The 25,695-nt window shown below is 53.6% G+C and overlaps 6 protein-coding genes across 6 annotated transcripts; 4 read left to right on the forward strand and 2 right to left on the reverse strand.

The window, feature by feature from the left end:
- Positions 1-1,698: 1,698 nt before the first annotated feature.
- B0T26DRAFT_422372 (uncharacterized protein) lies at positions 1,699-2,219 on the forward strand. Its single transcript, XM_060434917.1, has one exon. The coding sequence runs from the start codon at positions 1,865-1,867 to the stop codon at positions 2,132-2,134; it is 270 nt and encodes an 89-aa protein (XP_060293065.1). The 5' UTR covers positions 1,699-1,864; the 3' UTR covers positions 2,135-2,219.
- A 565-nt stretch (positions 2,220-2,784) lies between these two features.
- Positions 2,785-4,411, forward strand: B0T26DRAFT_422352 (uncharacterized protein). Its single transcript, XM_060434916.1, has 2 exons — positions 2,785-3,380; positions 3,454-4,411. The coding sequence occupies exons 1-2, from the start codon at positions 3,022-3,024 to the stop codon at positions 4,181-4,183; spliced, it is 1,089 nt and encodes a 362-aa protein (XP_060293066.1). The 5' UTR covers positions 2,785-3,021; the 3' UTR covers positions 4,184-4,411.
- A 2,219-nt stretch (positions 4,412-6,630) lies between these two features.
- On the reverse strand, positions 6,631-9,951 carry B0T26DRAFT_422385 (uncharacterized protein). Its single transcript, XM_060434918.1, has 3 exons — positions 8,655-9,951; positions 6,833-8,599; positions 6,631-6,774 (listed from the first exon to the last, which is right to left on the reverse strand). Exons 1-3 carry the CDS (start codon positions 9,588-9,590, stop codon positions 6,673-6,675), a joined length of 2,805 nt encoding a protein of 934 aa, XP_060293067.1. The 5' UTR covers positions 9,591-9,951; the 3' UTR covers positions 6,631-6,672.
- Positions 9,952-14,809: 4,858 nt separating this feature from the next.
- On the forward strand, positions 14,810-19,533 carry B0T26DRAFT_422482 (uncharacterized protein). The gene is made up of 4 exons (XM_060434919.1): positions 14,810-14,936; positions 15,048-15,797; positions 15,865-18,118; positions 18,177-19,533. Exons 2-4 carry the CDS (start codon positions 15,129-15,131, stop codon positions 19,151-19,153), a joined length of 3,900 nt encoding a protein of 1,299 aa, XP_060293068.1. The 5' UTR covers positions 14,810-14,936; positions 15,048-15,128; the 3' UTR covers positions 19,154-19,533.
- A 244-nt stretch (positions 19,534-19,777) lies between these two features.
- On the reverse strand, positions 19,778-23,413 carry B0T26DRAFT_722871 (uncharacterized protein). The gene is made up of 4 exons (XM_060442607.1): positions 23,147-23,413; positions 22,776-23,062; positions 22,302-22,696; positions 19,778-22,243 (listed from the first exon to the last, which is right to left on the reverse strand). The coding sequence occupies exons 2-4, from the start codon at positions 23,021-23,023 to the stop codon at positions 19,914-19,916; spliced, it is 2,973 nt and encodes a 990-aa protein (XP_060293069.1). The 5' UTR covers positions 23,024-23,062; positions 23,147-23,413; the 3' UTR covers positions 19,778-19,913.
- A 242-nt stretch (positions 23,414-23,655) lies between these two features.
- On the forward strand, positions 23,656-25,366 carry B0T26DRAFT_722875 (nucleoside phosphorylase domain-containing protein). Its single transcript, XM_060442608.1, has 2 exons — positions 23,656-23,985; positions 24,154-25,366. Exons 1-2 carry the CDS (start codon positions 23,958-23,960, stop codon positions 25,047-25,049), a joined length of 924 nt encoding a protein of 307 aa, XP_060293070.1. The 5' UTR covers positions 23,656-23,957; the 3' UTR covers positions 25,050-25,366.
- The last annotated feature ends 329 nt before the right edge of the window (positions 25,367-25,695 follow it).

Consider the following 25,695-nt stretch of genomic DNA (forward strand, 5'->3'; position numbering starts at 1 on the left):
GCGAAGGATTGCGCGTTCCTTCGGCCAAGCAAGCCCGGGCTTGGATGGAAAGTACACTTGCAGTGACAACCTGCGGAAGGCGTTGCGTGGTGCAGCCAGCATAAAAAAGCACCTCCATTCTATCAACTACTGTTCGAGCAAGGAGATGTACACGTGCATGTAAAATTGGGTCGAGACAAATCTTTAATCGGAAGTCCAGCAGGTGCCAGTCACCAAGGCAGCAGGCGGTGGTTGTACAGGACTGTTTTGCCACTCCACCCCTCTCATCGCTGTTGCGGACGCGCCTCAACGCTTCGAAGTGACATGTATCCTTGACATGGCGGAAATTCGTCTGGTAACAGAGTCCATTGGTGTGCCAATGCAAAGCCGAATCTTGACTTGGTCGATTGTTTCAGAGTCATCAGCGCCGGGGTAACTGAGTCAAGCAGCACGTTATTGCCTGTAACATCAGCATCGGGAACTTCGGGCTCCCGCGACCCTCGAATCAAGAGAGCTGGAGTGTTGACCTGTGCTATCTCCAGTTCCACAGATTAGTAAATTGATACACGATGCATATGTGAGAATATGCCCTGGTGGTGTATGGATGCCTTGTAGTATTCATGTTGAATGTGAATATGGCGAGTTCTCTGTTGTTACAGCTTCCTGTCAGAGCCACAACAGCATCTGTAACATTTGTTAATCGACCGCATTGACCGAATGTGCGTTTCAACGCCTGTGATGAGAAAGAGCCTCTCACCGCCTCTGTGTGTGTGTCTGGTCGACGCTAGTCCAGTAGGAGCTGGGAGGTCTCTCTTCAATTGTGTGGTAACGTGAATTGGACGCGGAGATGGGAGTTTGAAAATGTCGCCCCCACGCGCTCTCGATTTGCCACTAACGTTACCTCAGTGGATGCCGGTGGATGCCGCAGCGTGCTTCTGGGGCCACCCCGTGCATCCATGCAACCCACCTCAGTCGGCGCCCAGGGAGAACCAGACGGGACGACAGCCACCACGTGCAGAAGCGACACGAGGCCGCCCTCGGCCAGGAGTCCCCTAAGCTTCTTCCGAAGGTTGCCGTTGAGATTGGGACGGAAATCCTTCGCCTGCCTAGGCATGTTGCCTATGTTGCCAAGTACAAACCTGATGGATGATCATTTAAACCACGTGTCACAGCCGAACAGAATTTCTCACTGATGCTCCCAACTTCATATCGGAGCCTCGAAAGTTGAATTATCTAAAATTTGGTTGTACAGTACCCGTAACGGGCCTAGTGAAAACCGCCAAGGTTGTGCGGGGAAGGGGGTGGATAACATATCTGATAGCCAGCCTCGTCTCCCCCCACTTCCCAGAAACACCAAGATGGGCTTGGATTGCAGTGTTAGCGTTCTTCGTGGAAGGTCACTAGGCAAGCAATCCGTAACTGGTAGCGGTCTTTGGCAGTTGGATGATTTAGGTCTTTTGAGATGTGCTAGTCGAGCAGGGGAAGGTATCTGGCGAAACTGCTGCTGGTCTCGTGACCAAGCCTCAGTCGGTCGGTCCCACCAGGAACCATGAAGCCAAGAAAGCCACAAGTGTAGCTCAAGTTCTCAACAGATGGAAGCTGCACAAACTTTCCGGATTACCTCTCACCGCTTGCGGTTGCCCCCATGGTTTGTACGGGCATTGGATGAATAGAGTTCCTCCAACAGGGAGTACTTTCCCAAGACATAAATAGTGGGACTTGAACCACAATTGAGCCCCTTCGTTCAACACCAAGCTCAAAGATTTAGAATATCCAAACAAAGACAGGGATAGACACTGCAAGTCGCAGCTGCCTCGACGGTTTTGCTCCAGGCAACCTCGGGCTAAACCACGCCAAACTTTCGACGCGGCAAAAAGAAAAAGGTATGTTCCTGACAAGCATTCGCGTTTGCTCTTTCCTGTTTCCCCAACTCCTGACTCCCATGGGTGAGTGGGCTTGCACTGGTCTCAGGCTGGTGGCCCGCGGAAGTTCAAGTGACCCGCGACCAGAACCCCAATCCCCAGACGCGGCGGGAGCAAGGCCTTCCGCAGTCAGCGTGAGCCATCACACCATTACCCACAGGCCCAGAACACCCGCTGCAGGCGCCTTGCTGCCCAATGACAGTAGCGCGTTCTGGTCCAGGTGCATCAGGTAGTGAATGGGTGCTGAGCAGTGAGAGGCATGGACCACAGTCGACTCGCCTATTGTTATGGGCGGGCAGGCGGTACAGAAGTGTCTAGACTAGAGCTTATTTTCCAAAATGCTGCAGTTACTTCGGCCTGATCGGCTTTCGCGAATTTCGTGGATACGAAGATCCGCAGGCCAGGCCACCTAACACAACGCCCGAGAATTTCTCTACCAAGTAGATTTTTTTCCTTGCCGAACGATCTCGATTCTCGACTCGCCCCTTGCCCACAATTCTGGGCCCGCTACCGAGTAGGCCTTCGCCTCACCTGGCATCCGGTCTCGCCTAGTGCCTGACCTCCCTAGCTTCCCTAGCTTAGCATTAGTCCCTAAGGTATATAAGCCTGACGGTTTGCGAATAGCTGTCAGGCTGTTTGTTCTCATTCACAAGCAGTTTTGTAGTCGCTATTGAGGAGCTCAGGTACCTTTGCCGTACCTCCAAACCCCTCCTCGCGGCTCCCCCTACCTTAGGTGCACGTCTGCTCTGGTATCTGTGAAGGCCGAGCCTCGTCTCTCGCTTACACCATCCACCTCACCGTTGTGTGTGGACCCCTCACTCTCGTGCATATCACAGCATTCGACTCGGAGCCGTCCCTTCGTTGACTGGCTATCAATCGCCGCCGCCGTTTCTCTCGTCTCACTGGCGCCTGTCCCCTCTTTACGGCAGAAACCTACCTTACCTTACCTAGGACGCCTTTGAGACTCTGAGAATCACTTTTACGTCTCTTTCGAGTCCTCCGCCTTTCCACCCATCTTGCAGTCCTAAAATACCGCCCTCGACCCCTTCGCTGGACGCTCTGGACTAGGGCCACATCTGATACCCAGACTCCCCTGTTCGCCAGATTTCAGATTGCCCCAATGGCTGCCGCTGCCCGTACCATCCGCTTGGCTACACGCCTCACGGCCGTACCCCGCCCCCTCATTGCCCGTGCCGTTCTGCCCAGCAGCTTCGCTCAACGTGCTGCCTTCTCCCTTTCGGCCCGGCGCCTCAAGTCGGAGGTTATCAAGGAAACCGAGATCCCTGTTTCGGTTTACACCCCCGACTCCAAGGGTGTTGCCTCTTCCAGCTCGGACCACTTCAGCATTCCGGTCAAAAGAATCCCCGAGCCCTTGGAAGAAGAGGATGTCGTCGTTCCTCTCAACGAGAATGTCTTTAGACAGATGCCCCAAACACTCCAGAAGATGAGCGTCATGGGGAAAGTCATCATTATCACTGGGTAAGCTGTCAACTCTAGTTTGGCTCCGCCTTCCGGGCTTCCGCACTTATATACATACTAACCCCTGAACTAGTGGTGCTCGGGGACTTGGAAATCACATGGCTCGCGCTTGCGCTGAGGCCGGTGCCAAGGCCATTGTCATTTTTGACGCGAACCAGGACCTTGGAGATGAGAGTGCGGCTGAGCTTCATCAGAAGACAGGCCTGCCAGTTTCGTTCTTCAAGGTTGACGTCCGTGATGGCAATGCAATCAACGCCGCCGTCCAGAACGTGGTGGATCTTTACGGCACTCCCGATGTTCTTGTGAACTCGGCGGGCATCGCCGACTCCAACATTAAGGCTGAGACTTACGACCCAGCAATGTTCCGCCGTCTAATCGACATCAACCTAACGGGCTCTTTCTTGATGTCGCAAGCAGTGGGTCGCGCGATGATGGCTGCCGGCAAACCTGGATCCATCATTCTAGTGGCGTCTATGTCGGGTACGGTTGTCAACTATCCCCAGGAGCAGTCCTGCTACAACGCCTCCAAGGCTGGCGTCATCCAGCTTGGCAAGTCGCTCGCTGCCGAGTGGGCCAAACATAGCATCCGCGTCAATTGCATCTCCCCTGGCTACATGGACACTGCACTAAACAAAGTGCCTGCTTTGGATGCCCAGAAGAAGATTTGGAGGTCGTTGACTCCCCAGGATCGCCTGGGCGCAGTTGATGACCTCAACGGACTTTGCGTCTTCCTGGCGTCCGATGCCTCTGGCTTCATGACAGGCTCCAACGTCATCATTGATGGCGGATACACGCTCTACTGAGCCAGGCACACGAGTCTGGCTCGGAAAACGCTCGACAAACGGCATTTTTGGTTACTAATGATACCAGAGGGACGTCTGTACGCATTCTGTCAGTCAGAAGGATACGAACGGCGCAATTGTTTTGCATGAAAGCCCTGAACTGGGTGGTAACGAGGCTTTCATATACCCAGTGAGGGCGAGGGTTTAATGTGTCACCGAGAGTTTTATTTTACAGCGGTGCTTACATCTGGTTGACTGTCTGGTTTTGGATTGGCGTTGGAGCGATTGGGGCTAGGATTTCTAGTCATCGGGATGCGATTGTTTGGGAAGGAGTTTCGATGATTCCTAAAAGACACGGTCTTCGGTCTTGTTGACATCAGGAGAACCATGATTGCCTGAATAGTTGAGGCTATTCACTCTAATGACAAGGAACAGTCGTCTCCAACTTTATACTTCCTATGCTAATGTGTGCTGTGTATGTCATCGTCTCGAAACGCCTCTTCCAAGAGCAGGCTCGCTTCAAGGCCCGGCCAGCTACAATTTCTTCCCTGCCTCCAAATTATTCCTTTCACTGTTCTCAAAATCCCGCAGAGCTTATCTCACCACTCCTTCGATAAAACTCTTTCCCAGAATAAACAGAACATAGTTTTGCTTCCATTTCTTCCTACAAACTACGGAAGAGGAGAACTGCATCTATATCTATGAAGGCTTCATGCGTCCTAGTTGCCCACTGCCCAGTTCCCCGACCTGAATTGTCGTAACATTACACGTATCTAAAACTAACCGCACAAGTGCTATTTGGAATGCTGGTTTCGTCGTCAATGCCGACTGCCAACCGGTATCAATGGCAGGTGGGGAACATAACGGACATCTGAACGAAGATTGCCTATTCTACACTGTTGGATACGTAGCCGGTTCTGCAAAGTCCAAAGTTAAAGCTCCATCTTTGCATATACACATGCAAATACTAATAATAGGTAGTATCCAGGTCCTGGCTCAGTCAGGTACGGCTTGCGTTCGTTGGTGTGCGTGGAGGGGAAGATGGGATGTTTTCTCGCGCGGGAGCCTCCACCTTGTTCCAGAGCTAAACTTACTCGTCTTACCTTCCTGCCTTAGGCACATTACCTTGGGCGACGTGAGGTCAAGAGGCAAACCTTCATATGTACCTTTTCCGTTGAGAGCTCGACTCTGCAAAGGTGCAAAGGATGGATGAAAAAGGAAAACGATCAACCCTCCCCAAACACGAACCGCGTGCCGTCCCGCTTGTGTGTTGAAGTGAAAAGAAGGCTCGCCCGTCTTACTTTTCTTTTTTTCCTCCTCTCTTTCTCACGACATGCGAGAGGTAGGGTACTAAATATAAGGAGACAAAGAAAAGTACCGGTGTAGATACACACTGTCCGAACCCCTGGGGTGTGGAAGTGCAGCCATACGGATCCGTAGCCGTGCGAAAGAGGACTGAGGGCAACGTAAGTTCGCTTTGGTGCCGTCACAAAAAACACTTCTCGGAGGTAATGAAGAAACGGAGATGGCGATATTCTAATTGTAGGTTCTAGTTCTAGCTACTATTATCGACGCTACAAACTGAAGCAAGAGTACTTGAATTTGCGTTTGTTGTATAATCCATCTCCTTTAATGGGTGGGTCAAAGCAAACCACCCAACACTCCCCAAATTACCACATCTACGACTGTTAATAATGCTACGATGATTTATGGTACTATAATTCCCCGAAGAGTTTATATCAGCCCCTATTCATCCATCGTTCACTTCGAGCCCCCTCTGCCCCTGTCGCAGCCCAGGCGCCGCCGGTGGACTCGGAGATAGCCAAAAGGACTGTATGTCAGAGTTCCAGATGTCAAATATATTACTTGGTTTCGCCAACCCATCTTTGTTTTCTATCTCTAACAAATAGTGTAGCGGAAAGTAGCGACTCTGACAAAATACGGAGTATGCAACATTATATGCAACGAGAAGGGAGGGATATCCAAATGGCGCTCGCTCGCAATCTCCTTTCAGTATACTCACAAGTAACAAGCATCAACAACAGTACTAGAGAATAAGAAGAACAGACAGGCCGGTGGTGTTGTAGCTTCAAGCTCGATACTGGAGGCCGGCATTATCGTTGCCATCGCATCTGTAGAGCGGCATGTATAATTCATGTCTTGGGGCGATGGGATCATCATGCTTTTGATGACGCTCTCACTACCTTATTCGGCTCTGGGTCCGTCTCCAAAGATGCGCAGACGATATAGAAGGAAATGAAACTTTTCCGCGTACAGCCCATGTCAAGTTTTCCCCGTCCACGCAAGCTATCACAGGGCCACAGTAGAAGGTCAAGTTGCTGCTTAAATAATGCTGTGCGAAGCCCGATTGGGCTGAATATGCCCGTGTCTGAAAAATCGCCCCAAGCCCTTAAAATGAGGGAATAGAAAATACTAAGATTCGACGTGCAAGATTGCTATTGATGTCGCGTTATATTCGCTAAAACAAAAGATGATTAAAAGAAAAGGGATCATTGGCCTTTACGAGCCTTCTCTTGTGCTCGTGCCTCTCGCGCGGCTTGGACTAGTGGCGCCAGTGACGATAGGTCGACACATTCTTTCATGAAATCGTGCTGCGTAACGGTTAGAAATCATGCAGAGTTGTGAAGTCTTAGCAGTGTATATTCTTACCATTAAAAGGTCGCCGGCGCTTGCCCGCTTGTCCGGATCTACCTTGAGAGCAAAGTAAAGGAAATCGCGGAATACGGGCGTCAGGCTCTGTTCGTCTTTGATGTGCGGCGTGCCGTTGGTTGCTATCAACCACAACGCCCGGAGTGGAGTTTCTGTCAGATATGGGGGTTCCCCCTCAATCATTTCGATGGCCATGATCCCGAGTGACCAGATGTCGACTTTCCGGCCGTACTCCTTCCGTGTGACAACTTCGGGGGCCATCCAATACGGTGTCCCGACCATTGTCGTACGCTTACTCTGCGATTCGTTGATCGTTGCACAGAATCCAAAGTCGGCTATGGCGGGAAAGATATGGGTAAGCGAAGGATACAAAATAGGATGGGACATGATATGGTGGCACAGGATTGACTTACTCAACTTGATGTTACCATCCATACTGAGGAGGATGTTATCCGACTTGATATCTCTGTGGATAACACCCTTCGAGTGAAGGTGCTGGAGACCTCGAAGCGTTTCTCGGCAAACAGAGGCAATCTGCCCCTCGCTCATGATGTTAAACGTCACCACGTCGGTCAAACTTCCTCCCTCCATAAACTCCATCACCACCCAGAGCTCTCCCCCACATAGATAGCTGTCGATAAAATTGACGATATTGGGGTGCGAGCTTTCCTTCATGACCAAAATCTCATTGATGATAAGGTCTTTTTTGGGTTGCTGCTCCAGATTCATCTGCTTGATCGCGACTAGTCTGTTGCTCCCCCTCTCATGGCCGGTGTACACGCCTCCCGAGGCACCTTGGCCAATTTTAGTAAAGCTGCGGTAAATCTGCCTCGGGTCGCCTGGAGTGCAAATGCTCTTCAAGGCAGCAGTCACGTCCATGCCATTGCTCTGTCGCGGCCGGTGCCGGGGTCTTGCGCCACTTTGCTGAAGCCCAGCTTGAGCTTGAGGTACCCTTCCAGAACCATTTGTCTCTGCTTGCCGCGGGTGCTGGAGTTGCTGCGAAGATGGAGGAGTCGGTGGTTGTCTCTTGCTAGCCGCTCTTCCAAGTTGCCCAGTCATGGCTGCCTGCGCCTGCGCCATTGCTTGCTCCTGTTGCTGCTGCATCAACTGCTGCTGGTATGATGCTTGGGTGGTCGGGGAGATGACGGAAGCGGACTGCTGCGATGGCATATATGGCGAGGCGCCATTTGCTCGCGAATTTGATCTTGATCTATGTTCCTCGGGCAGCATTGGTACCGAATCCTTGGGTGGGAGATACGACGGACTCGTAGCGTCATCGCCAGGTGGTGGCAGGCCGATCCCAGAATCTTTGGCGGGATATGGGGAATGGGGAGCCGTCCGTGTCGCGAGACTCGTCGGGGGTTTGGGCGCAGGACGGCTGGGCATCAAGTTGAGATCCTTGGGCGGGAGAGGTCCGGGACCTTTGGGTACTGGAGGCGGAGCTCGTGGGTTCTCAAAGCTGCCCTGGTGATTGACCGTAGGAAATCTCGGGCTGGCCGGTGGGCTAATCATCGGCGACATTGAACTGTAACCCGACGGCATCATTCCTGGAGAAGGAAGCCCCGCGGACGATGGCGTTGTTGCCAAACCGCGAAAATCTCCTGTCCTCGCATCGTGGAATTTTTCTAACTGCTGGTCCTCTTGCGGCTTCTCGGTCGTTTCTTTATAAAATGTCAAGACATCTACGAGGATTTGGGGGTGCTCTCCCCTTTCCTTCTCTGTGATGCCACTCTCGCTGATGAGTCGTTGCCACTCCTTGGGCAATCCCTGTTTAGACAAGTCAGAAACGCAAAAACGCTGCCAGAAACAACCACCCACTTACCGTGAATTGGCCCGTAGAGCTGTCGTAGCCGACATGTGTTACGTGCACCGGATTCTCGGGCGCCGAGATTAGGGGCTTCTTTGGAGAGCCCACCAAGCTGTTCATAAAACCCGAGAAGCCCGACTTTTTCCTCAGCATACTCGGAAGTTTCGACTCCCTCGTCTCGTCCGAATATCTCTTGGGTAGCGCCGCGACACTGTCGGACCTGGTGACGCCCGGCTTCTCATTGACTAATGTCTGGTCTGTCATGGCTGTCGAGAAGCTCCCCGACTGGCGGAGAGCTGGTGTAAATCCCATTCCTAAGCCCCTTGATTCGGGACTCGCAAGCGCGTACGATTGCGCCTGTGCCTGCGACGGCGAACGCGAAAGCGAGAGTGGGAGTGGAGGAGGAGCGGGACGCGGTGGGGGCTGGCTGTGGTTGTGCGTCGGTGATTTAGTCGCCTCGATGCGATTGAGAATTGCTGTGCCGTCAAAGGGGGCGCCAATGAGTTCGTCTGACGTCTTTGAACTGAGGGGTCGGGCGGTGGTGGCCGGGTCGCGGGGTGGCTGGACGTCGGCAGAGTGGAGAGGGAATGGATGAGATTGTGACTGGAAGTGCGAATGTGACGACGAGGCTGCAGCCATAAACTGGCTGCCCGGGAGAATGGGTGACGGCGGCGAGGGCTGCGATCGGGCTGCAAAGGTGGAAGTTGTTGATGGTGCGGCGGGGAAGCGTGGCGACGAGAGATCGGACGCGTTTGCGTTTGCAGTAGTGGAGAGCGGAGCACTGGGGGCCCTTCTCAAACTGGTAGAGCTTCTTTTGCTCCCTAGAGATTGGGCGTCAATCCGACCATCGAAGCTGAAGGAGCTAGAGTGGTGGTGGTGGGCTGATGGGGGCTTTTTTGTGAGTCTCCGACGTTGGGAAATGCCGTTGGAAACGATGGTCTGGCTGTCCATGATACAGCCAGGACGCTGGTACTCGGAACAAAAAAAAAGGGTACGTCGGGGCCGGTCAAGCGACTGAAAGGATGGGGTAATTGAGGCGGGAGCGAGGGTCGCAGAGTAGAAAATTGCGTTTTGGCTGCTGGCTGCCCTTGGTTGATCTCGCTCTCTGCTTGGCCGCTTGAGCACACTGAGCCGCGCCGAGTGTCTCTTCCTTGGTGGGGGGTGGCCGCCTGTCGAGTGTTCTTAGCAACTGGGTAAAATCGTCGCTGCGGCTGCCGGGACACAGTGCAAAGAGTTACACGGACGAAGAACGGAGTACCCTTACCTGCCTGAGGTCAAGCCGCTCGCTGGTGGCGGCAACTCTAGTTTGTGGGTGGGTCTTGAACTGCGGGCAGGCAGGGAACAGGGTCCTTGACCCTGGAACGGAACGGGGTCACCGTTTTGTTTGCTTGGGGACTCCGTGTGGGCAAAGCCAGTGAATTGTTTTGCCAGCACTGTGCTCAAGGAACAAACGGGTTGTGGCCGATGGGAGACGGGAGCGATCTAAAATGGCTGCTTTGGATTTTGTTTTAGTTCTTTTGGGGATTCAGGTGCGAATTAACCTGGAGCTCGCCTGGTAGGTCTGGCCTTTTCTCTGGTCAATCTGGGCGGTTTCTGAGTGGTAAGTCCCACGGTGCCGCACCGAAAACGTCGTCCAAGTCAGATCCACCGAGGCCCATGGGACCTTGGTCCTGCCTAATTAGCTTTTTGGGGTAGCGCAGGCCCGTGATTCTCAAATGACCGATGGTTTTGGACGTTGGGATGGCGGCGGGCTGGGTGCCTGGCCCTGGGAAGGTTTGTGTTGACAGTGGCCGCTAACAACCCTGACCGAGTCCGTGATTTGGGTCCTTCACGGACGAGATAACGCGGGAATGCTAGGGGCGAGCGGATCGCAGACTCTAAGATCCAAAGCCAGCACGTTGGATCGCTCCGCACTTCAGACTCAGAGGCACAGACCTGAGCAAACATCTCAGCAGGCTGTGTATATACATACATGCTTTCAGGTAGTGTATGTACTCCGTTGTAATGTACAGGACGGACGATAACGTTGACAAGCAAACGCGGGTGGGGATGACGGCAGAGCTAACAGGCGCCGACTTGGCACGCCTGGGAGCACGCTACGGGAAATCTTGAGTTCCAGGTTGCACCGTACGAGCACTGTGGGATTCCGACGTTGTAGGTGCACACGTACAGTGTGTACACACAGCCATACTAAAATGTGTTAACCGTGACTAGCGTTGAGAAGTCGTCGCTTTTACTTTTTAAACAGAGTGAGTTAACTTGGTGTGCCCATCGACATTCCATGTTTCGTCTGGGGTCGGTGGCGTCGAGGAGACTGGGCGGTTGGCGTTAAACTCGTGTCGTTCACGTTCAACCTAGCCTGGGAACCCCACCACCGCATTGGCCGTGTCAGGGCGCGGGGCAGTTGCCAAGTTTTAGCGATAAAGTTGCAGGTAGGAGATAGGCATGGCGCATCGAACTTGGGACCATGATATGGGCTTGGGAGCTGAATGGCTAGGACTGTGCCAACCTTCTCGACGGCATCTAACTAAGGTACACAGGTGAATCCGTTGACCTAGCTAGGTCAGTACAATAAGGTACGGATACATACGGTACATTTAATGAGCATCGAAGTTCTTGCAAAGACGGCCACTGTTGGACTGGTGTCTTGAGTTGCTGAAACAGCCTTTACTTGTAGACTTGCCTTAGTAGTCTGAAGTCCTTCCCTCCAGACAGCACGCCTTCGGTTGACCTAGATGCAGTTGATGAGAACTCGTGCTGTACCTTAACCTAACAACTACCATCCGTATCACACGCATACCTCTGGTATCTACGATACCAAAATCCATTTGGAGGATGCCTGACCGCATATAAGAGTATAGAACCTGAATTTGGCGGCCATATTCAGCTTATTACTCCATTATGCATGCGTATGCCTTCGATGGCAGATCTCAACGAGTCCAGTAATCGAGCTGAGAATGAAAAATGAGCAGCCACACGGAGATGGCTTCCAAGGTTCGGCAGCCTGCGGCCATTCCTCCCTCACCCTCCCTCGTGCGGCAAGACCCCCACCGCCCTGTATAAACCAATGAAAAATTAGCACCGATACAACCACCTTAGCTGTATAGCTGTGGTAGTAGTTCCAAGATTTTGACGAGTTGCCTTTGGCTTATGCGTATTTTTTGGCGGATGGATACGAACCTTGGCAGACTCGGAAAGCCTGATCCGTTCAGCTCGCAGATTAATTGACCCGGCGATCTGTCTTGCGATCTCTAGCTAATGCTTGGAGCAGCTGCCAGCTCCTGCCGTTCAAATTTTATAGCCCCGATGCGATGCAACGGCATCGACACTCAGCCCTTGAGGGGCCCCAGATACAGCACACCCGACCCTAACCCCGTTGGCAGGAAGGCTGTGATTAAGCAACGAGACAGACTCCTCGTCGGTGAACTGCCATCAATATCCCTTCCAATCTATAAAACTCTCCTAGTAAGAATGCTGTGTGATGAGTGCTGCGTAATAAACTACTACTACTACTACTACTACTACTACTACTACTACTACTACTACTACTACTAATACATTCTACTTGAAGGTGAGGTACCTTAGCTTCTGCTTATTGCTTCTAGGTTTGGAGCTCGTCACTAATTGGATAATGGCGCCTTGACTCCCCGCGGCCGTTTTGCCATTCAATTGAATCAATTCCTTTTCTCACTAGTCGTATGACCTGGACTGGACGTTAGGCGCCGTTATGTCGACATGCACAACGGTTCCATGTTCGTTCGCACAACCACTCTTCAGGCGTCTCCAATCCGCATCTTACGACGAGATGGCTGTCGATGTGAGACCTGCGACTGTGCTCGCAATTTCCCCGCCGGGGATATCTGGCCTGTCTCGATCATATGTCTCACTCACCTGAAGAGTCGTAGCAGGTGTTGACAGTACATACAGTATAAGCGATTGAAGGTTGCCAGAGAAGAAGCAAATAACCAGCCACACAGCGTGGGCGGCAAAGACAACGAGGGGGATAGAGACTCTGGTGGCCATTCTCGAACAGACACGCGGCCACAAAGAGCTGTCGGCAAGGGTCACTGATGGGGGGCTTGGCAAAGCACGAGGTGCGGATGCTTCCAATAGTCGCTTGTCACCACCTTCGGAGGCGCTGGCTTGCAGATGCAGCCATTCGTCACTCCGCATTCTGTTTTCGGACCCCTCCTGCGACACCAGACCGGGTCGTCTTATTCTTTCTCGCCCTGTGGTCTTCCAGAACCCTGACAGAAACTCTCCCGCGAATTATATCCAGGCAGTGGTACGGGCAGCTGCACAACGGAAGAAAACGACCGATGCCAACTGGCTGACTACCTGGGAATCTTGCTAAGTGTCCCGAGACATGGCCTGTCGCGAAGTATACGAGGTTGAACCCTGGCAATCCCCCTCTATTGGCACCACCCGTTGATGTTCACCTGAATATTTTTAAGTTACGAGGCCGGGGCAATATTAAGGTTGAGGGTCTTTGTTTTTCCGTGCCATTGTGTACGTACGTGCATCGTACGCCATCTCCACGACATGGCTATCCATCAACGATGCATTGTCTTGGTTGTCCGGCTGTTGTTTCCATTGGCCTTCGTATCCTCCAATTTGCTCACCGAAGGCGTCTTTCGATTTTTTGGAGTGGAAGAAACGAAAGGTAACTACCAGATCTATGGCATGCCTCCACAAACTTTAGACTGCCTCGGCTCCTGATCGAGGCTGTACCACCTTGTCTACATAGTAGCATCGCTGTTTCTGAGTGTCTTGGTGTGTGTTTTCTATTGAGCGTCGACTTGAAACATTTATTTATTTTTGGTCGACACTCCTGAAGAGCTTACTTCGACGGCACTCGACTCCCAATACGTATTGCTTGGTCGGAACTTGGTATTGGGGTGTCAACTGTAGCCAGCGTATTGTGATTAAGTGTGCTGCATATCAAGGTGGTCTGCGTGTATCTTAACAGCCACAGAATAAATACTCTTTCCCGCAGGACTAGACGCCATGTAGAACTAAGACCCGGGGCACAGCCGGTGGGACCCCTTCACACAACAGGCGCTACCGATCTCAGTTCGCTTAGGACTAGAAGCTGGGTAGAGGAAGACGAAAGGCATGTCATAGACCATCTTAGGGCACGAATGTGAGGCGAGGGCGCATATAGCACACTGCGGTACCGGTTTATGTCTTTAGAATGCCAATGTGAGTTTTACACCTATTATGTAGCGGTCGTCATTCTAAATTTGGGCCACAGTATTGGTCATTCTAATTTTTACCAACTAATCTCAATTTATTCCCGGTGCTAACTTGCGCTGGCAGAGACACAATTTCTCATCCTACTGCTCTAGAGAGCTACTTCGGTTACTTTCCTTGTCTCCTCGATTGATCCGAATGTAGTAGCGCCTCTAGTGTTTAACCACCTAATAAGAAAATGTACTGCTCATTATCTCCCCTCTGTGGAGTGGAGCTCACATCGAAGGTTATCTACCTAGTGAGAACAAATGAACAGAGAGTTTCTGATACAGATACGGAATACTCGCTACAGTATTACCACCAATGAGTCCATGTGCCACATCAGATCCCATGACACTCGCAAGAAGGAACGAGAAAACATATAAGGGAAGAAAAATGCGAAGATTGACAAGAGTGCAGAAGAAGCCTGCGAATCCTGTCCCAAAGCCTCAAACTCTCCTGCCGTTTGGGGCGCGCCCCACTCAAGGCTTCCAGGACCGTGGACGGCCTACTAGGCAGCTCTGGCAGCTGCAAGTGGGCCGTTGACAGGCCTGTCAGGCTCCCTTGCGGGGCGGAGAATGTTCTTGCAGGCCCTCTGGCCTTCCATTCTCGACCTGATCTGACCTGGGACCCACGCGCGCCACGCTCCTCAGGGCCTCCCCTGCCAGATAATTTTTTGGCCAAGCTAAAGAAATGTCCACCTCGCTCCAGAGTCGAGACCCAGTTCTGAGCTACCTCACCTGTCGCTTGTCTGGCCTTTTCTCTTGCGCCATCACGCGGTTGCCATAGCTCCCTCTCCCTCTCGTCACCATAGACGCACCCGCCGAGTAGGATCTGCGACAATTCCCCCGCGCATCATGTTCTAGACAGCAATTCGCCGCCATCCAGTTCTCTCCATAATTTTCCCCGTCCCGCTCAACAAAAGGCTCTACGACACACCGACGACCGTGTACCCTTCGGCATTGCCCTTCGTTGCATCTTTTCTGCACGAGCGATCTCGGGCCTAATTATCATCAATTCTATTCTCGATCGTTCCTCCCGCTTCGACACTGCTTCTCTTGAACAGTAAGTCTCGTCCTTGCAACTCCTACCCCTCGCTGCGGCTGCTTCCTACGCTGCAGAGAGGGATAGCTCAAAACGTCATATCCTAACTATCGCACCCCGCGAGCCAGCTAGGAGTTGGGGCTTGTCAGAGATACGGGCAGCATACACCACTTGCCGTTGGGCACAATTTGTTCGAACGTCTCTCCCGCCATTATGGCCGACCACGCCACTGCTACTGTCGAGCCTTCAGCCGCCAGCCAGCTCCTGCAACAACACAACGCCGCGGGTCCGCACCACGTTATCGTGGAGGAGGTTGAGGACGAAGAACTGCGCAAGCCTGTAACTTCCGCGGCGCCGTCTGAAGTCGAGGCCAAGACGTCATGGGTAGAACCAATGTCGGCAAAAGCAGCTGGGAAGCAGAAGGCCCAGGCGCCGTCGGGACTGGACACTCAGTCGCATGAGCTGTTCCCGGAATTGGGCGGGCCCAAGTCCAAGGCCAATGCCGGCGTTGCGCCCATCTGGAGCGTAAAGAATAACGCAAATGGAAAGGCTAATGGCGCTAGCTCTGTCAACGGCACTCCGCGCAGCTCTACGCCGGCTTCTGGTATCACGACCCCAACCGGCCCGGCACTGCAGGGGCCACCGACGCTGAACATCCCCGGCCGAAATATTGAGACCCTCTTCCTCGAGCCGCAACACGTTCTGCCACGGAACCAGTTGAAGAGGCCACTTTCCGACATTATTAAGGACTTGAATCGGAAGTCTCGGGCCAATGTCAACATGTCGACAACGGGCAATGGCAGACTCAGGTTTGAGGCCACAGGTCCTCAAGATGTTGCCCAGCAGGCACTAAAGGACTTGGTCTACCAAATCGGTACCAAGGTAGGAGCCTGTGTTTTGCCCTTTCTCGTGAGCATGGTTGGAGCTGATCCTTCGACCCTTCGAGTAGCAATCTATCAAAGTTCCCATCCCTCAGTCGGCGAGAGCCCACATTATTGGCAAGGGCGGATCTACTATCAAGTCCCTGCAGGAGAAATCAGGCGCCAGGATCCAATTGCCCAAGGTTGATGAGAGCCAGGGACCCGTGGAAGATGACGATGATAGCATGATCGATGTCATTGTTGAAGGCAACGCTTTGTCGGCTGCCACAGCTCGTAATGCCATCCTGAAGATTGCTGGCGAACGAGCTGCCAACGTTAACTCGCGGTTGAAGGATATCCCTGCCGAGTTTTATCCCTTCCTTGCCGGCCCCAAAAACTCTCTTGTGCACAAGCTCGAAGAAGATAAGGGAGTCCAGATTCGCGTGCCTCCCCATCATGCCTGGTCTTCTCAGCCCCCGACTGTACCAGCCTCTGGGGAGCGTCCGGTGTTTGCGCCCTCGTCGAATGAGAATCCCATCCACCTGGCGGGTGAACGCACCGCTGTTCAAGCCGCTCGTGCCGAGCTTGAGCGCAGGGCCGAGGAGCTTCGCCGACAGCTTGCTCTGGAACAGCTCTCGATTCAACGAGGCCGACATCAATTCATTATCGGAGACAGGGGCATTCCGGTAGATGAATTCTTCGAGGACACAGGTTGCACCATTATTCTCCCGAACGATGAGGATGACGACATAGTTACTATTATTGGTCCCCCAAGCCAGGTTCAGGCTGGTCTCGAGAAGGCTATGGATCTCGCTATGAACATGCAGTGTTCCAACATCGACATTTCTCGTTTCCACCGCCAAGCTCCCGGTGGCGCCTCTGCTCACGCCCGGAATGTCACGCGCTATCTCCGACAGAGAAAGGAAATTGAGCGGTTGGAGAAGCTATATAATGTCCATTTCAACACTCCATTTTCCAACGAGGGCGCACTTCCATGGGAGCTGTACTCGCGCGATGGCAAGGATGCGATCAGGGCGCAGTCAGAAATCAGGGGTCTGATGGACGGCCACCCTCCTTCCCGGATTTCTACCGTCCCTGTCGACCCGTTTTTCCATCAGCACCTACGGAGCGAAGTTATTCCTCGCGTGAGACAGGACTACAGGGTTCAACTGGTCATGCCGGAGGCTTCGGACATCGACGCTCCCGTCCTCTTGGTATACGAAGGGCCTTCCAGCCCGGACTCTTACGAAATCCCGCGAGCTCAACCCAGCCAAGCTGATGTCGGCGAAATGCAGAAATACCTAGAAGAAGCCCAGAGGCACATTCAAGACCTACTTAGTCAGCAGGAATCGCTGACTGAGGCGTCCATCGATGTGCCCCAGAAGTTTCACGACAAGCTCCGGAAGTTCATCAAGAAGGAGCAGGAGAACCGGGCGGCAAACCAAATTCCTGTCCGTGTGTCCAATCGTGGCACAACAGTGAATTTCCGTGGCCCCAGCTCCGCTGTTCAATCTCTGGCTGAGAAATGCGTAGCTTTTCTCGAGCAAGAGAAGGAGGATGAGAAGGAGCGTGGCTTTACCCTCGAGTTCGAGTTTCCCCAGAAGTTCGCCAATCATCTCATTGGCAAGGGCGGGAGCAACATTCGCGAGCTCAGGGACAAGTTCGACGTTGATATTCAAGTCAATGATGGCAAGGTCGAGCTAAAGGGCCCCAAGGCTAAGGCCGAAGCAGCCAAGACCCACATTCTTGCTCTTGGCCGCCAGCTGCAAGACGAGGTCACCCATATCCTCAAGATTGACCCCAAGTTCCATCGGGAGCTAATTGGTGCTCAAGGCGCCCAGATCAACAGGCTGCAGACGCGATACAAGGTTCTGATCTTCTTCCCCCGCACGGCGAAGAGCGGCAAGGATGATGAGTCCGTTGCAGAGGGCTCCAGTGATCCTGGTAAGCCCCGTCGTCAGCAAGCTCCTGACGAGGTTATTGTCCGGGGACCCAAGCGAGGTGCCGACGAAGCTCGGGATGAGCTCCTGTCGCTTTTGCAGTACCTGAAGGACACGTCATTTACGGCCACCGTTTCGGTCCAGCAAAAGCAGCTGCCGTCCCTGATTGGATCTGGAGGTGCTGTTATGGATCAGTTTCGCCAGGCTACTGGCGCCAAGATTGATATCCCCAGTGCGAGAGACACCGTAGATGGCTTGGTGGATATCTTAATCAAGGGCACCAAGGCACAAGTTGCCGCCGCTAAGAAGGCTATCGAGGAGAAGAAGGCAATCTTCGATGACACTGTAGTCAAGACTATCGACGTTGACCGGAAGTATCACAAGACGCTTATTGGCGCTGGTGGTGAGTTAAAGCAATCGTTTGGTCTTAGCCAACGGGTAGCCTTCTAACCAAATTATAGGTTCAAATCTCCGCGACATTGTGGTCAAGGCAGGCGGGTCTGACGACAGACGGGAGCTTGCACGCACCATCCAGTTCCCTAAGCAGGACACAGACGGCAATACCATCAAGGTCGAAGGCCGGAGCGATGTCGTGGATAAGATCGTTGCACACATTCAAGCTTTCGTATCCCAGCGCGAAAGCCAGGTAGCCGAAGTCCTTGAGGTGGCTCCTGAGAAGCATAGGTCCCTAATTGGCCGCGGAGGCGATATCAAGCGGAGCCTCGAATCACAGTTCAAGGTCTCGATCGATGTTCCCCGGCAAGGCAGCGGCCATACGGGCGTCAAGATCACTGGCCAATCCGGAGATGTTGAAAAGGCCAAGACTCATATCCAGTCTCTGGTCAAGGAGCAACAAGGCGAGACGGTCCAGGTTCCCCGCGCCATGCACCATACCGTTGCCAACAACGGCCAGTTCTTCCGGAAACTGAAGAGCGATTGCCAGGTCACTGTCGACCATGCCGGACACTCTATCCCGCCTAAACTTGCGGCGCCATCTAATGCTCGTGTCAACGGCGGCGCGCTTCCGCTGATCACAGATGATACCGATGCGGCTACAGATGTTCACTCTTGGAACGTTTTGGAGAGCACGTCGGCCGAGGAGGGTGAGATTCCGTGGGTTCTGCGTGGCTCGCCGGAGAACATTGAGAAGGCAAAGAAGGCTATCGACGCCGCTCTTGAGCAGTCAATGAACCAGACTGCTACTGGCTATTTGATCTTACCTGACCCCAAGACGTACCGCTACGTCATCGGCCAGGGCGGCAGCAAGGTCAACTCGATCCGGAAGCAAAGCGGGACCAAGATCACTGTCCCCCGTGACCAAAACAAGGGCGAGGCAATCGAAGTAATCGGTACCAAGGAGGGTGTTGAGAAGGCCAAGGATCTTATCTTGGCTGCGGTTCGGGAGGGCATCAACAGCAGCAGAGCGCTGCGAGACTAAATGGCTTCTTTTTTTGTGGTTGCCTGTTATAGTTGCCATGTTCTGTAGCTTGGGGGTCAGCACAGGTAAAAGATTAGTCGCGCAAATTTAGTCCGGTAATTGCTTGAGAGCCAGGTTGGAGGATACGGGGAATTTATTTGTCTATAGCGACGCGTGCCCGCAGGAGACAGAAGAAAAAGGGGGGAAAGGGTGAAATCCTAGCCATGTTCAGCAAGATTCTTTCTCTTTTGTTGCTACTTTAACGAGGTTTGATGGGAGCGCGAAAAAGGCCGGGTTCCTCGGTTATCGTAATGGTCTAGAGAGATTGGGGGGGGGGGAGAGGATTTGTTGAGCGAGATGAAAATGGCTAAAAATCAAAAGCGGGTTCTCGACACTGGTTCCTATTTATGGACGATTGAGGAGGTGGGCGGGAATTAAAGGCTATCGTTTTCCTGTGCTCTGCGTCAATCGTCGACACAAATCCATGCGTCTTCCTAGTATATCTGTCCTCCTGTTTTTCTTGCTGTGCGCATGCCAGAGATGAGGTAGGCAGCGAAACTAGTCTAGTCACTGTAGAAACATTGCTAGTACCACTTGCCAGAGGATTCGGACCACGGAGAGACTAGAAGTTGAGCTGGGAATAAAGATTAATATTTAGCAGTTTATTTGTTTTTATTGGATCTAATTCAAATCCACTCCATCGACAATCTCCCACGCACCCCTGTTCTATATCTCTATGTTCATATTTGGGGGGTGGGATGAGGTTTTCCCAATTTTATCACTACATAAAGTCCTCATCCTCGGTTTCGTCTGCATCGATACGGCGGCCCATAGCCAGCCGCGCCGCCTCGTCCGCCAGAGTGATAATATCGCGGAGCAACTCCGCGGAACGGTTACGGGCCTCCTGGGTTGTGGTTGAGGGTTGAGCTGGGGACGATTGGATTGGAGGTAGGGTGTTATTGCTAGCGGTGTTCCTGAGGTCATCCACCAGGAGCGCCGCAGTTGACGATGCCAACGAGGGGAGGGCTAGCGAGCCAGCTTTATTCGCTAGCCGCGATACTGTACTGCCATTATTGCCACTCCCACCCCCAGCCCCACTGGGTGATCTCAGCTGGACCTTGACCTCGCCCCCAATGCCGTCAATCCTCAGGCTTGTTGTGGGGGCGGGGGCAGGCGAGAGCTGCCCGCCTGCTGCGGGCGCGGAAGACTGAGGTCGAAGCTCCGGTGGCGGCGTCATGGCGACCAGCTCACGAAGGAAGTTGTTCGCCGCGTCAGAGCCGTCCATCAACCATTTGAGACAAATCTGGACGCGTTCCCGAGCATAGCGGTTATGGTCGTCGTAGACACAGCAGTTGAGCAAGCTGACGATGCCTTGATGGTGGAGGATTTGCGCCTGGACTGTTGGGTTTCCAGGGCTGCTCTGTCCGGGTGGCGGCTGGAGGAGTCCAGCGAGGATGTGCAGGATCTTGCCCTTGATGTCCGACCATGGAAATTTGTGTGCAGGGTCTTGCAAGGGCGGGGGTGGAGGAGGAGGCGGAGGCGGATGCTGTGAATCTTCATCGTCACGTCTTTGGTTGTTGATGGGAGTCTCAGAGGGGCTGGGGTCGGGGGTCTGCTCATTGGTTGAGTGGTTGGCCAGGTCAACAAGCGGTTTCTTTGCCACACCTGCCTCGAGGCCCCCTAACAAGACCAGAAGCTCATAGGCAGCTTCCCACTCAATAAGATATTCGCGCGTCTCAACAACCTCGTTCACTGTGGTTAAAAGCTCTAGGAACTGCTCAAGACCATCTTTGGCACGCTCCATGTCCCAAGTGTCGACGGGAAAGTCAGCAGGATCGCACTTTCCTTTGAGAATCTGCTCCTGGAGGTGCATCAGGGCAGCGCATTCTGGCACGATGCGGCTCCGGAACTGGATGAACAAGAAATGAAGGAGCTTGACGTCGCGTAGATGCTCCTTTGAGTCTGGGGAGGGCGGGTCCGCGTTCCTGGCCCGGAACATGTTGTTGACCAACCTCAAAAGCACTGTCTGCGCTGGCGAGATGATGTCTTTGGGAATCCGCAAGGACTGCCACGCGTAGGGAATTAGGGCACTGTGATGGATGGCCTCGACAATTTGTGTTGTGAGTTGGAAAATAAGCGATTGTTCGTTCTTCTCCCAGACAGCAATGAAGACTAGGATCTCCCGGAGAAGGCTCCTCCCGCACTCGAGAGCCAGGAACATTCTGCACCGCGTCTTTTGCAGGTTCTCCCCGGCTCTGGTGAGCGCAAGCCCTGCATTGTCGAGGATGCACGATTTGACGATCATGTGGAGTGCCTCGATCTGCTTAGGGTCGAGAATATTCGGCACCTCTGTCAGGAGGCCGCTCATAGGCCCTTCGCCGTACGAGTCGTCATCGTCGACGTCTTCTTCCTCAATCATGTCATCATTGTAGTCCTGGGAATAGGCACGGCCGTCTTCATGCTCTTCCTCAGCAGCGACATCGGGAGGCACCGGGGCCTCGGTAGAGTGCACGGAGCCTTCACGCTCATCTGTGCGGTACGAGTGCGCGTAGCGGTTGACGAGATTGGCCTTGCAATTCTCGGTCCTCTGCTTTGCAAACTCAACCAGGGGCATGGGAACAGCCCAACCATCGTAATTCGGGTCCCGGACCTTCAGCCACCACGTATCAACCTCCCTCGACACGCGGCCATAGGCGCGGTCCTGCTCGAACTTGTCGGGCTCGTCCTCTTTCCAGTGCGGGATGATCTTGGCGTCGTCTTCTTCATCGCCGGCCCGTGTTCGAATCGTCCCCTCGGGCAGCCAGTTCCAGGACAGCGGGGATATGGGCGACAAGTTGCCGGGTAGGAAGCCCCTTGACGCCAAGGTCTCCTCGTATTGGATTAGAAGCTGGCGGGCCTTGTCGCACACCCTCGAGTTCCGCTCGATCCAGTTCTGGACCTCGATCTTGGCGACCTCTGGGCGGAAGTCTCCAGCCCCGGCATTGGCCTCCTCCTCCTCACCTGCAGTCTCATCGTCGAAGAGCACAGTTGACCAGAAGGACGTCTTGTTTCTGTCATTTTTAGCAATCCAGTTGTGCGCCTGCTGTAGGCATGTAACAAGAAGCTTTTTGTCTAGGGGGTGCGCGTTAGCATTTGAGTGGGTATATGCCTGCGCGAGGGAGAGTCTTACACAGTTCGGTAATCTCGCCCAGCCTGAGGCGAGCACCCTCCTCGAGGATGTCGCCGTCGTAGGCCTTGCTGGTGACGTTAACACAGAGAATGATGGTCTGGTAGAGCATCTGGTCGAACTGGGCTGCCGCACATAGATCCTGGGCGACCTCGGGCTCGGGCACAACTAGCAGGTTTCTGGCAATATGCATAAGCTTGATGAGCAGCTGGAGATCCTCTTTGAGAGACGTGTAGTTCTTGGTGATGAGTGCAGTGCTCTCCTGGGTGGTTGCGCCCTTCTCGGGGTCATTCAAGGTGGCCAACGGGCCGATGGAACGCGTGGTCAGGCTTGGAATGGCAGCAGCGAAGTCCTTGGTCAGCCAGATCCAGATTTCCACGCTGCTTGACAAAGTCTCCCTAGACAGACACTCGGCATTAGAATTTCGGTAAGCTGGCTATCCTTTGCTCGGACCAGACCAGACCAGGCTAGACCAACCTGACGTCTTTGAGATTGTGCGTCTTCTCAAGCGTTCGGGAAAAGAACTTTGTGACCATGGCCATGGTACGAGGTCCGATGGCTGGGTCTAGCTTCAGCCATCCTTCATAGCAGCTCATGGCCGTTGTGAAGCACAGCTCCTCGATAGAGATGGGACGACGGCCTTCGGTAGCTTCGGCCGCCATTGTTGTCGCCGCCGCCGCCGCCGCGGCACTACCCTGGCCCGGTGGCATTGGGGCGCTCGACATGTCTGCTTGGCTTCCTCTTTCTTCTGCCTGTCTATTCCCCTATCAAGGGTACAGCACGTTAGCTGCTGGCCTGTCTGATAGTCGGCCTGCGCTGGGTGGTACAGATGCACTGCACTGTCCTACCTGAGGTGGATCCCGTCGAGACAGCTTTTGGCTTCAAGCGTCGCAAAGAGAACTAACTACCCCAGGTAAGGCATTAGGGAGAATGTCAGGAAGGAACAGAAATTAAAAATGATCGTCGCTGGCTGGTAATTTTCTCAGCAAGCAATCGACTAGAAAATCAATACTATGCTATCTCGGTTAGTATGGCGGCTGCTTGAGTAGTGGTTGCAACTTGTAAGCTCTGCCTGTATTGAGAGGTTGAAAGACGAATTTGTTCCATGACACGGGCAGGCTAGCTTGGCTAATAACTTAGGTAGCAGCCTGATGGCCTGGCCTGTTAAAAAAAAAACCCCCCCATTGCCCAGCCACGGTTTGGGGCGAACGGGGCCTGTGGCTGTGGGTCTGCCGAGCTACGTATGTACCTTTAATTCGGGCTTGACTTCGGCTGACTGCAGGGGTCGTGATACGCCATTCGGGGATCTCTCAACGTCGTCGCATTAGCGGGGTAAAAATTCCAACACAACCCCGCGGAAGATTTCAAATTTAGCGCAAAGGTGAAGGGAAGTAAGTGTGTGTGTGGTAGGCGGTGGCGAGCTCACATCGAGTACGACTCCAGTATTAGTAGTGTATGCCAGTGCAATCCTGGACGGCAAGGACGACGGATACATAACTGCCCGCTTGCCTTATCTCTCTCGACCTAACTACCTTAAATAACGTGGAAAGAAGGACTCAAAACCTCGTAAAACCTTTGACTGCTGTAGACACCTTCCTCCAACTTTTTTCTTACTATCCCCGAAGGCTTCCGCTTCAGTACTCTCGGGCCTCTCTCGCGATGGCTTCTCTCCCAGACTACTTCGACAGTGAGCATTTCCCCCCCCCCCCCCCCCCCCCCTCCTCCCCCATCAGTCCCGCATTGGCTGGCCTCACCTACTAGCCTCGCTTGACCTAGACCTAGTGGTCTGCTTGTATTACAACCGATTGCCTGGAACATCTCACTGACCACCTCCCCTCCACGTCTTGTTCCTCAGGACCCGTCCGCATCGCTGTCATCGGCGGCACCGGCCTGGGCAAGATCGACGGGTATACGCCCATCGCGTCGCTGGATGTGACAACGCCATGGGGCAAGCCGTCGTCGCCCATCTTAATCCTAGAGCACGGCGGCGTTCCCATCGCCTTCCTCGCGCGCCACGGGCTGTACCACCAGCTGGCGCCGCATGAAGTGCCTGCGCGCGCCAATATCGCTGCACTGCGGTCGCTCGGCGTGCGCACCGTCATCGCCTTCTCGGCCGTCGGTTCCCTCCAGGAGGAGATCAAGCCCATGGACTTTGTCGTGCCCGACCAGATCATCGACCGCACCAAGGGAATCCGGCCCTTCACCTTCTTCGAGGGCGGCGTGGTCGGCCACGTCGGGTTCGCGGATCCGTTTGACGCCGGCCTGGCCGCCACGGTCCAGCAGTGCGCCGCGGCGATGCGCGGCGACGGCGTGGTCCTCCACTCGGGCGGCACCGTCGTGTGCATCGAGGGCCCCCAGTTTAGCACGCGCGCCGAGAGCAACATGTACCGCTCTTGGGGCGGGTCCGTCATCAACATGAGCGCCCTGCCCGAGGCGAAGCTGGCGCGCGAGGCCGAGCTGGCCTACCAGATGATCTGCATGGCCACCGACTACGACTGCTGGCACACGACAGAGGACGTCGACGTGGCCATGGTGCTCAAGTACATGGAGGCCAACAGCAAGAACGCCAAGCACCTCGTCGGTGCCGTGCTCGACCAGCTGGCCGCGCAGGAAAATAGCGACAAGGTCCTGGCTAAGCACTGGGAGGGCAGTGCCCAGGGCGCTGTCAAGTTCATGACCAAGCCTGCCGGGAGGGACCCTGAGGCCATGAAGCGCATCGAGTACTTGTTCCCCGGTTTCTGGGAGAACTAGTGACGGCGGCCCCGAGACCAACCAAAATCCAGATGTCTTCTCTCGCGTTTTGCAACGATTTTAGTACTTTAATTTCTTTTTGCATACACAGTAGCTCGTGCCAGGCGTCTCAAGACGGAATAAACAAGGGAGAGACATAAACATAGACAGACGTCAAGGCACGTTACGACATGATACGACATGACAGCGCAATATCGAGAGCGGCGGGTTGAGTAGATATCGTTGATTTGGAATATTATGGGAAACTTGGCGTACTTTTATTTGGTAGCCGTAGAGTTGGCCCCATTCGCAATAACACGAGATCAGTCAACCAGAAGAGCGTTGAATTTCTTTTTGTGATTGAATGCAATCCTCCTAATTTTTTCGCCCCATATGCTGCGCTGTGCCGTACCACATACCCTACTATACTAGTACCGGTTGCCCATCTCAAGGTATCCATGGATACGAGATTTAAATACAGCCAAAAAAAAAAAGAGAAAAAAAAAGAGAGAATATGCATTTCCCGCCTCTCCTTATCCGCCGCCGCCATTCAAAAAGCTCCCAAGCCAAGACCAAAGAGGGCGAGAGATGATTTCATGCGCCAAAAACGCCGCTGAGGAAGGAGGAAAGAGGAAACCAGGACAAATGGAAAGAGACAAGACAATGA

This window comes from Lasiosphaeria miniovina (assembly GCF_030549165.1).
Source record: "Lasiosphaeria miniovina strain SMH2392-1A chromosome Unknown B0T26scaffold_6, whole genome shotgun sequence".
In the NCBI taxonomy this organism is placed as follows: Eukaryota; Fungi; Ascomycota; class Sordariomycetes; order Sordariales; family Lasiosphaeriaceae; genus Lasiosphaeria; species Lasiosphaeria miniovina.

Bases quoted from the DNA above. Each gene is read 5' to 3' on its own strand.
- B0T26DRAFT_422372 (XM_060434917.1), top strand. From the start codon at position 1,865: ATGTTCCTGACAAGCATTCGCGTTTGCTCTTTCCTGTTTCCCCAACTC.
- B0T26DRAFT_422352 (XM_060434916.1), top strand. From the start codon at position 3,022: ATGGCTGCCGCTGCCCGTACCATCCGCTTGGCTACACGCCTCACGGCC. The intron at 3,381-3,453 runs GTAAGCTGTCAA...CCCCTGAACTAG, and splicing joins AAAGTCATCATTATCACTGG to TGGTGCTCGGGGACTTGGAA.
- B0T26DRAFT_422385 (XM_060434918.1), bottom strand. From the start codon at position 9,590: ATGGACAGCCAGACCATCGTTTCCAACGGCATTTCCCAACGTCGGAGA. The intron at 8,600-8,654 runs GTAAGTGGGTGG...TTGTCTAAACAG, and splicing joins GCTCTACGGGCCAATTCACG to GGATTGCCCAAGGAGTGGCA. The intron at 6,775-6,832 runs GTAAGAATATAC...ACCGTTACGCAG, and splicing joins GCGCCGGCGACCTTTTAATG to CACGATTTCATGAAAGAATG.
- B0T26DRAFT_422482 (XM_060434919.1), top strand. From the start codon at position 15,129: ATGGCCGACCACGCCACTGCTACTGTCGAGCCTTCAGCCGCCAGCCAG. The intron at 15,798-15,864 runs GTAGGAGCCTGT...CCCTTCGAGTAG, and splicing joins TCTACCAAATCGGTACCAAG to CAATCTATCAAAGTTCCCAT. The intron at 18,119-18,176 runs GTGAGTTAAAGC...ACCAAATTATAG, and splicing joins GACGCTTATTGGCGCTGGTG to GTTCAAATCTCCGCGACATT.
- B0T26DRAFT_722871 (XM_060442607.1), bottom strand. From the start codon at position 23,023: ATGTCGAGCGCCCCAATGCCACCGGGCCAGGGTAGTGCCGCGGCGGCG. The intron at 22,697-22,775 runs GTTGGTCTAGCC...GTGTCTGTCTAG, and splicing joins CACAATCTCAAAGACGTCAG to GGAGACTTTGTCAAGCAGCG. The intron at 22,244-22,301 runs GTAAGACTCTCC...CGCACCCCCTAG, and splicing joins GGGCGAGATTACCGAACTGT to ACAAAAAGCTTCTTGTTACA.
- B0T26DRAFT_722875 (XM_060442608.1), top strand. From the start codon at position 23,958: ATGGCTTCTCTCCCAGACTACTTCGACA. The intron at 23,986-24,153 runs GTGAGCATTTCC...CTTGTTCCTCAG, and splicing joins TCTCCCAGACTACTTCGACA to GACCCGTCCGCATCGCTGTC.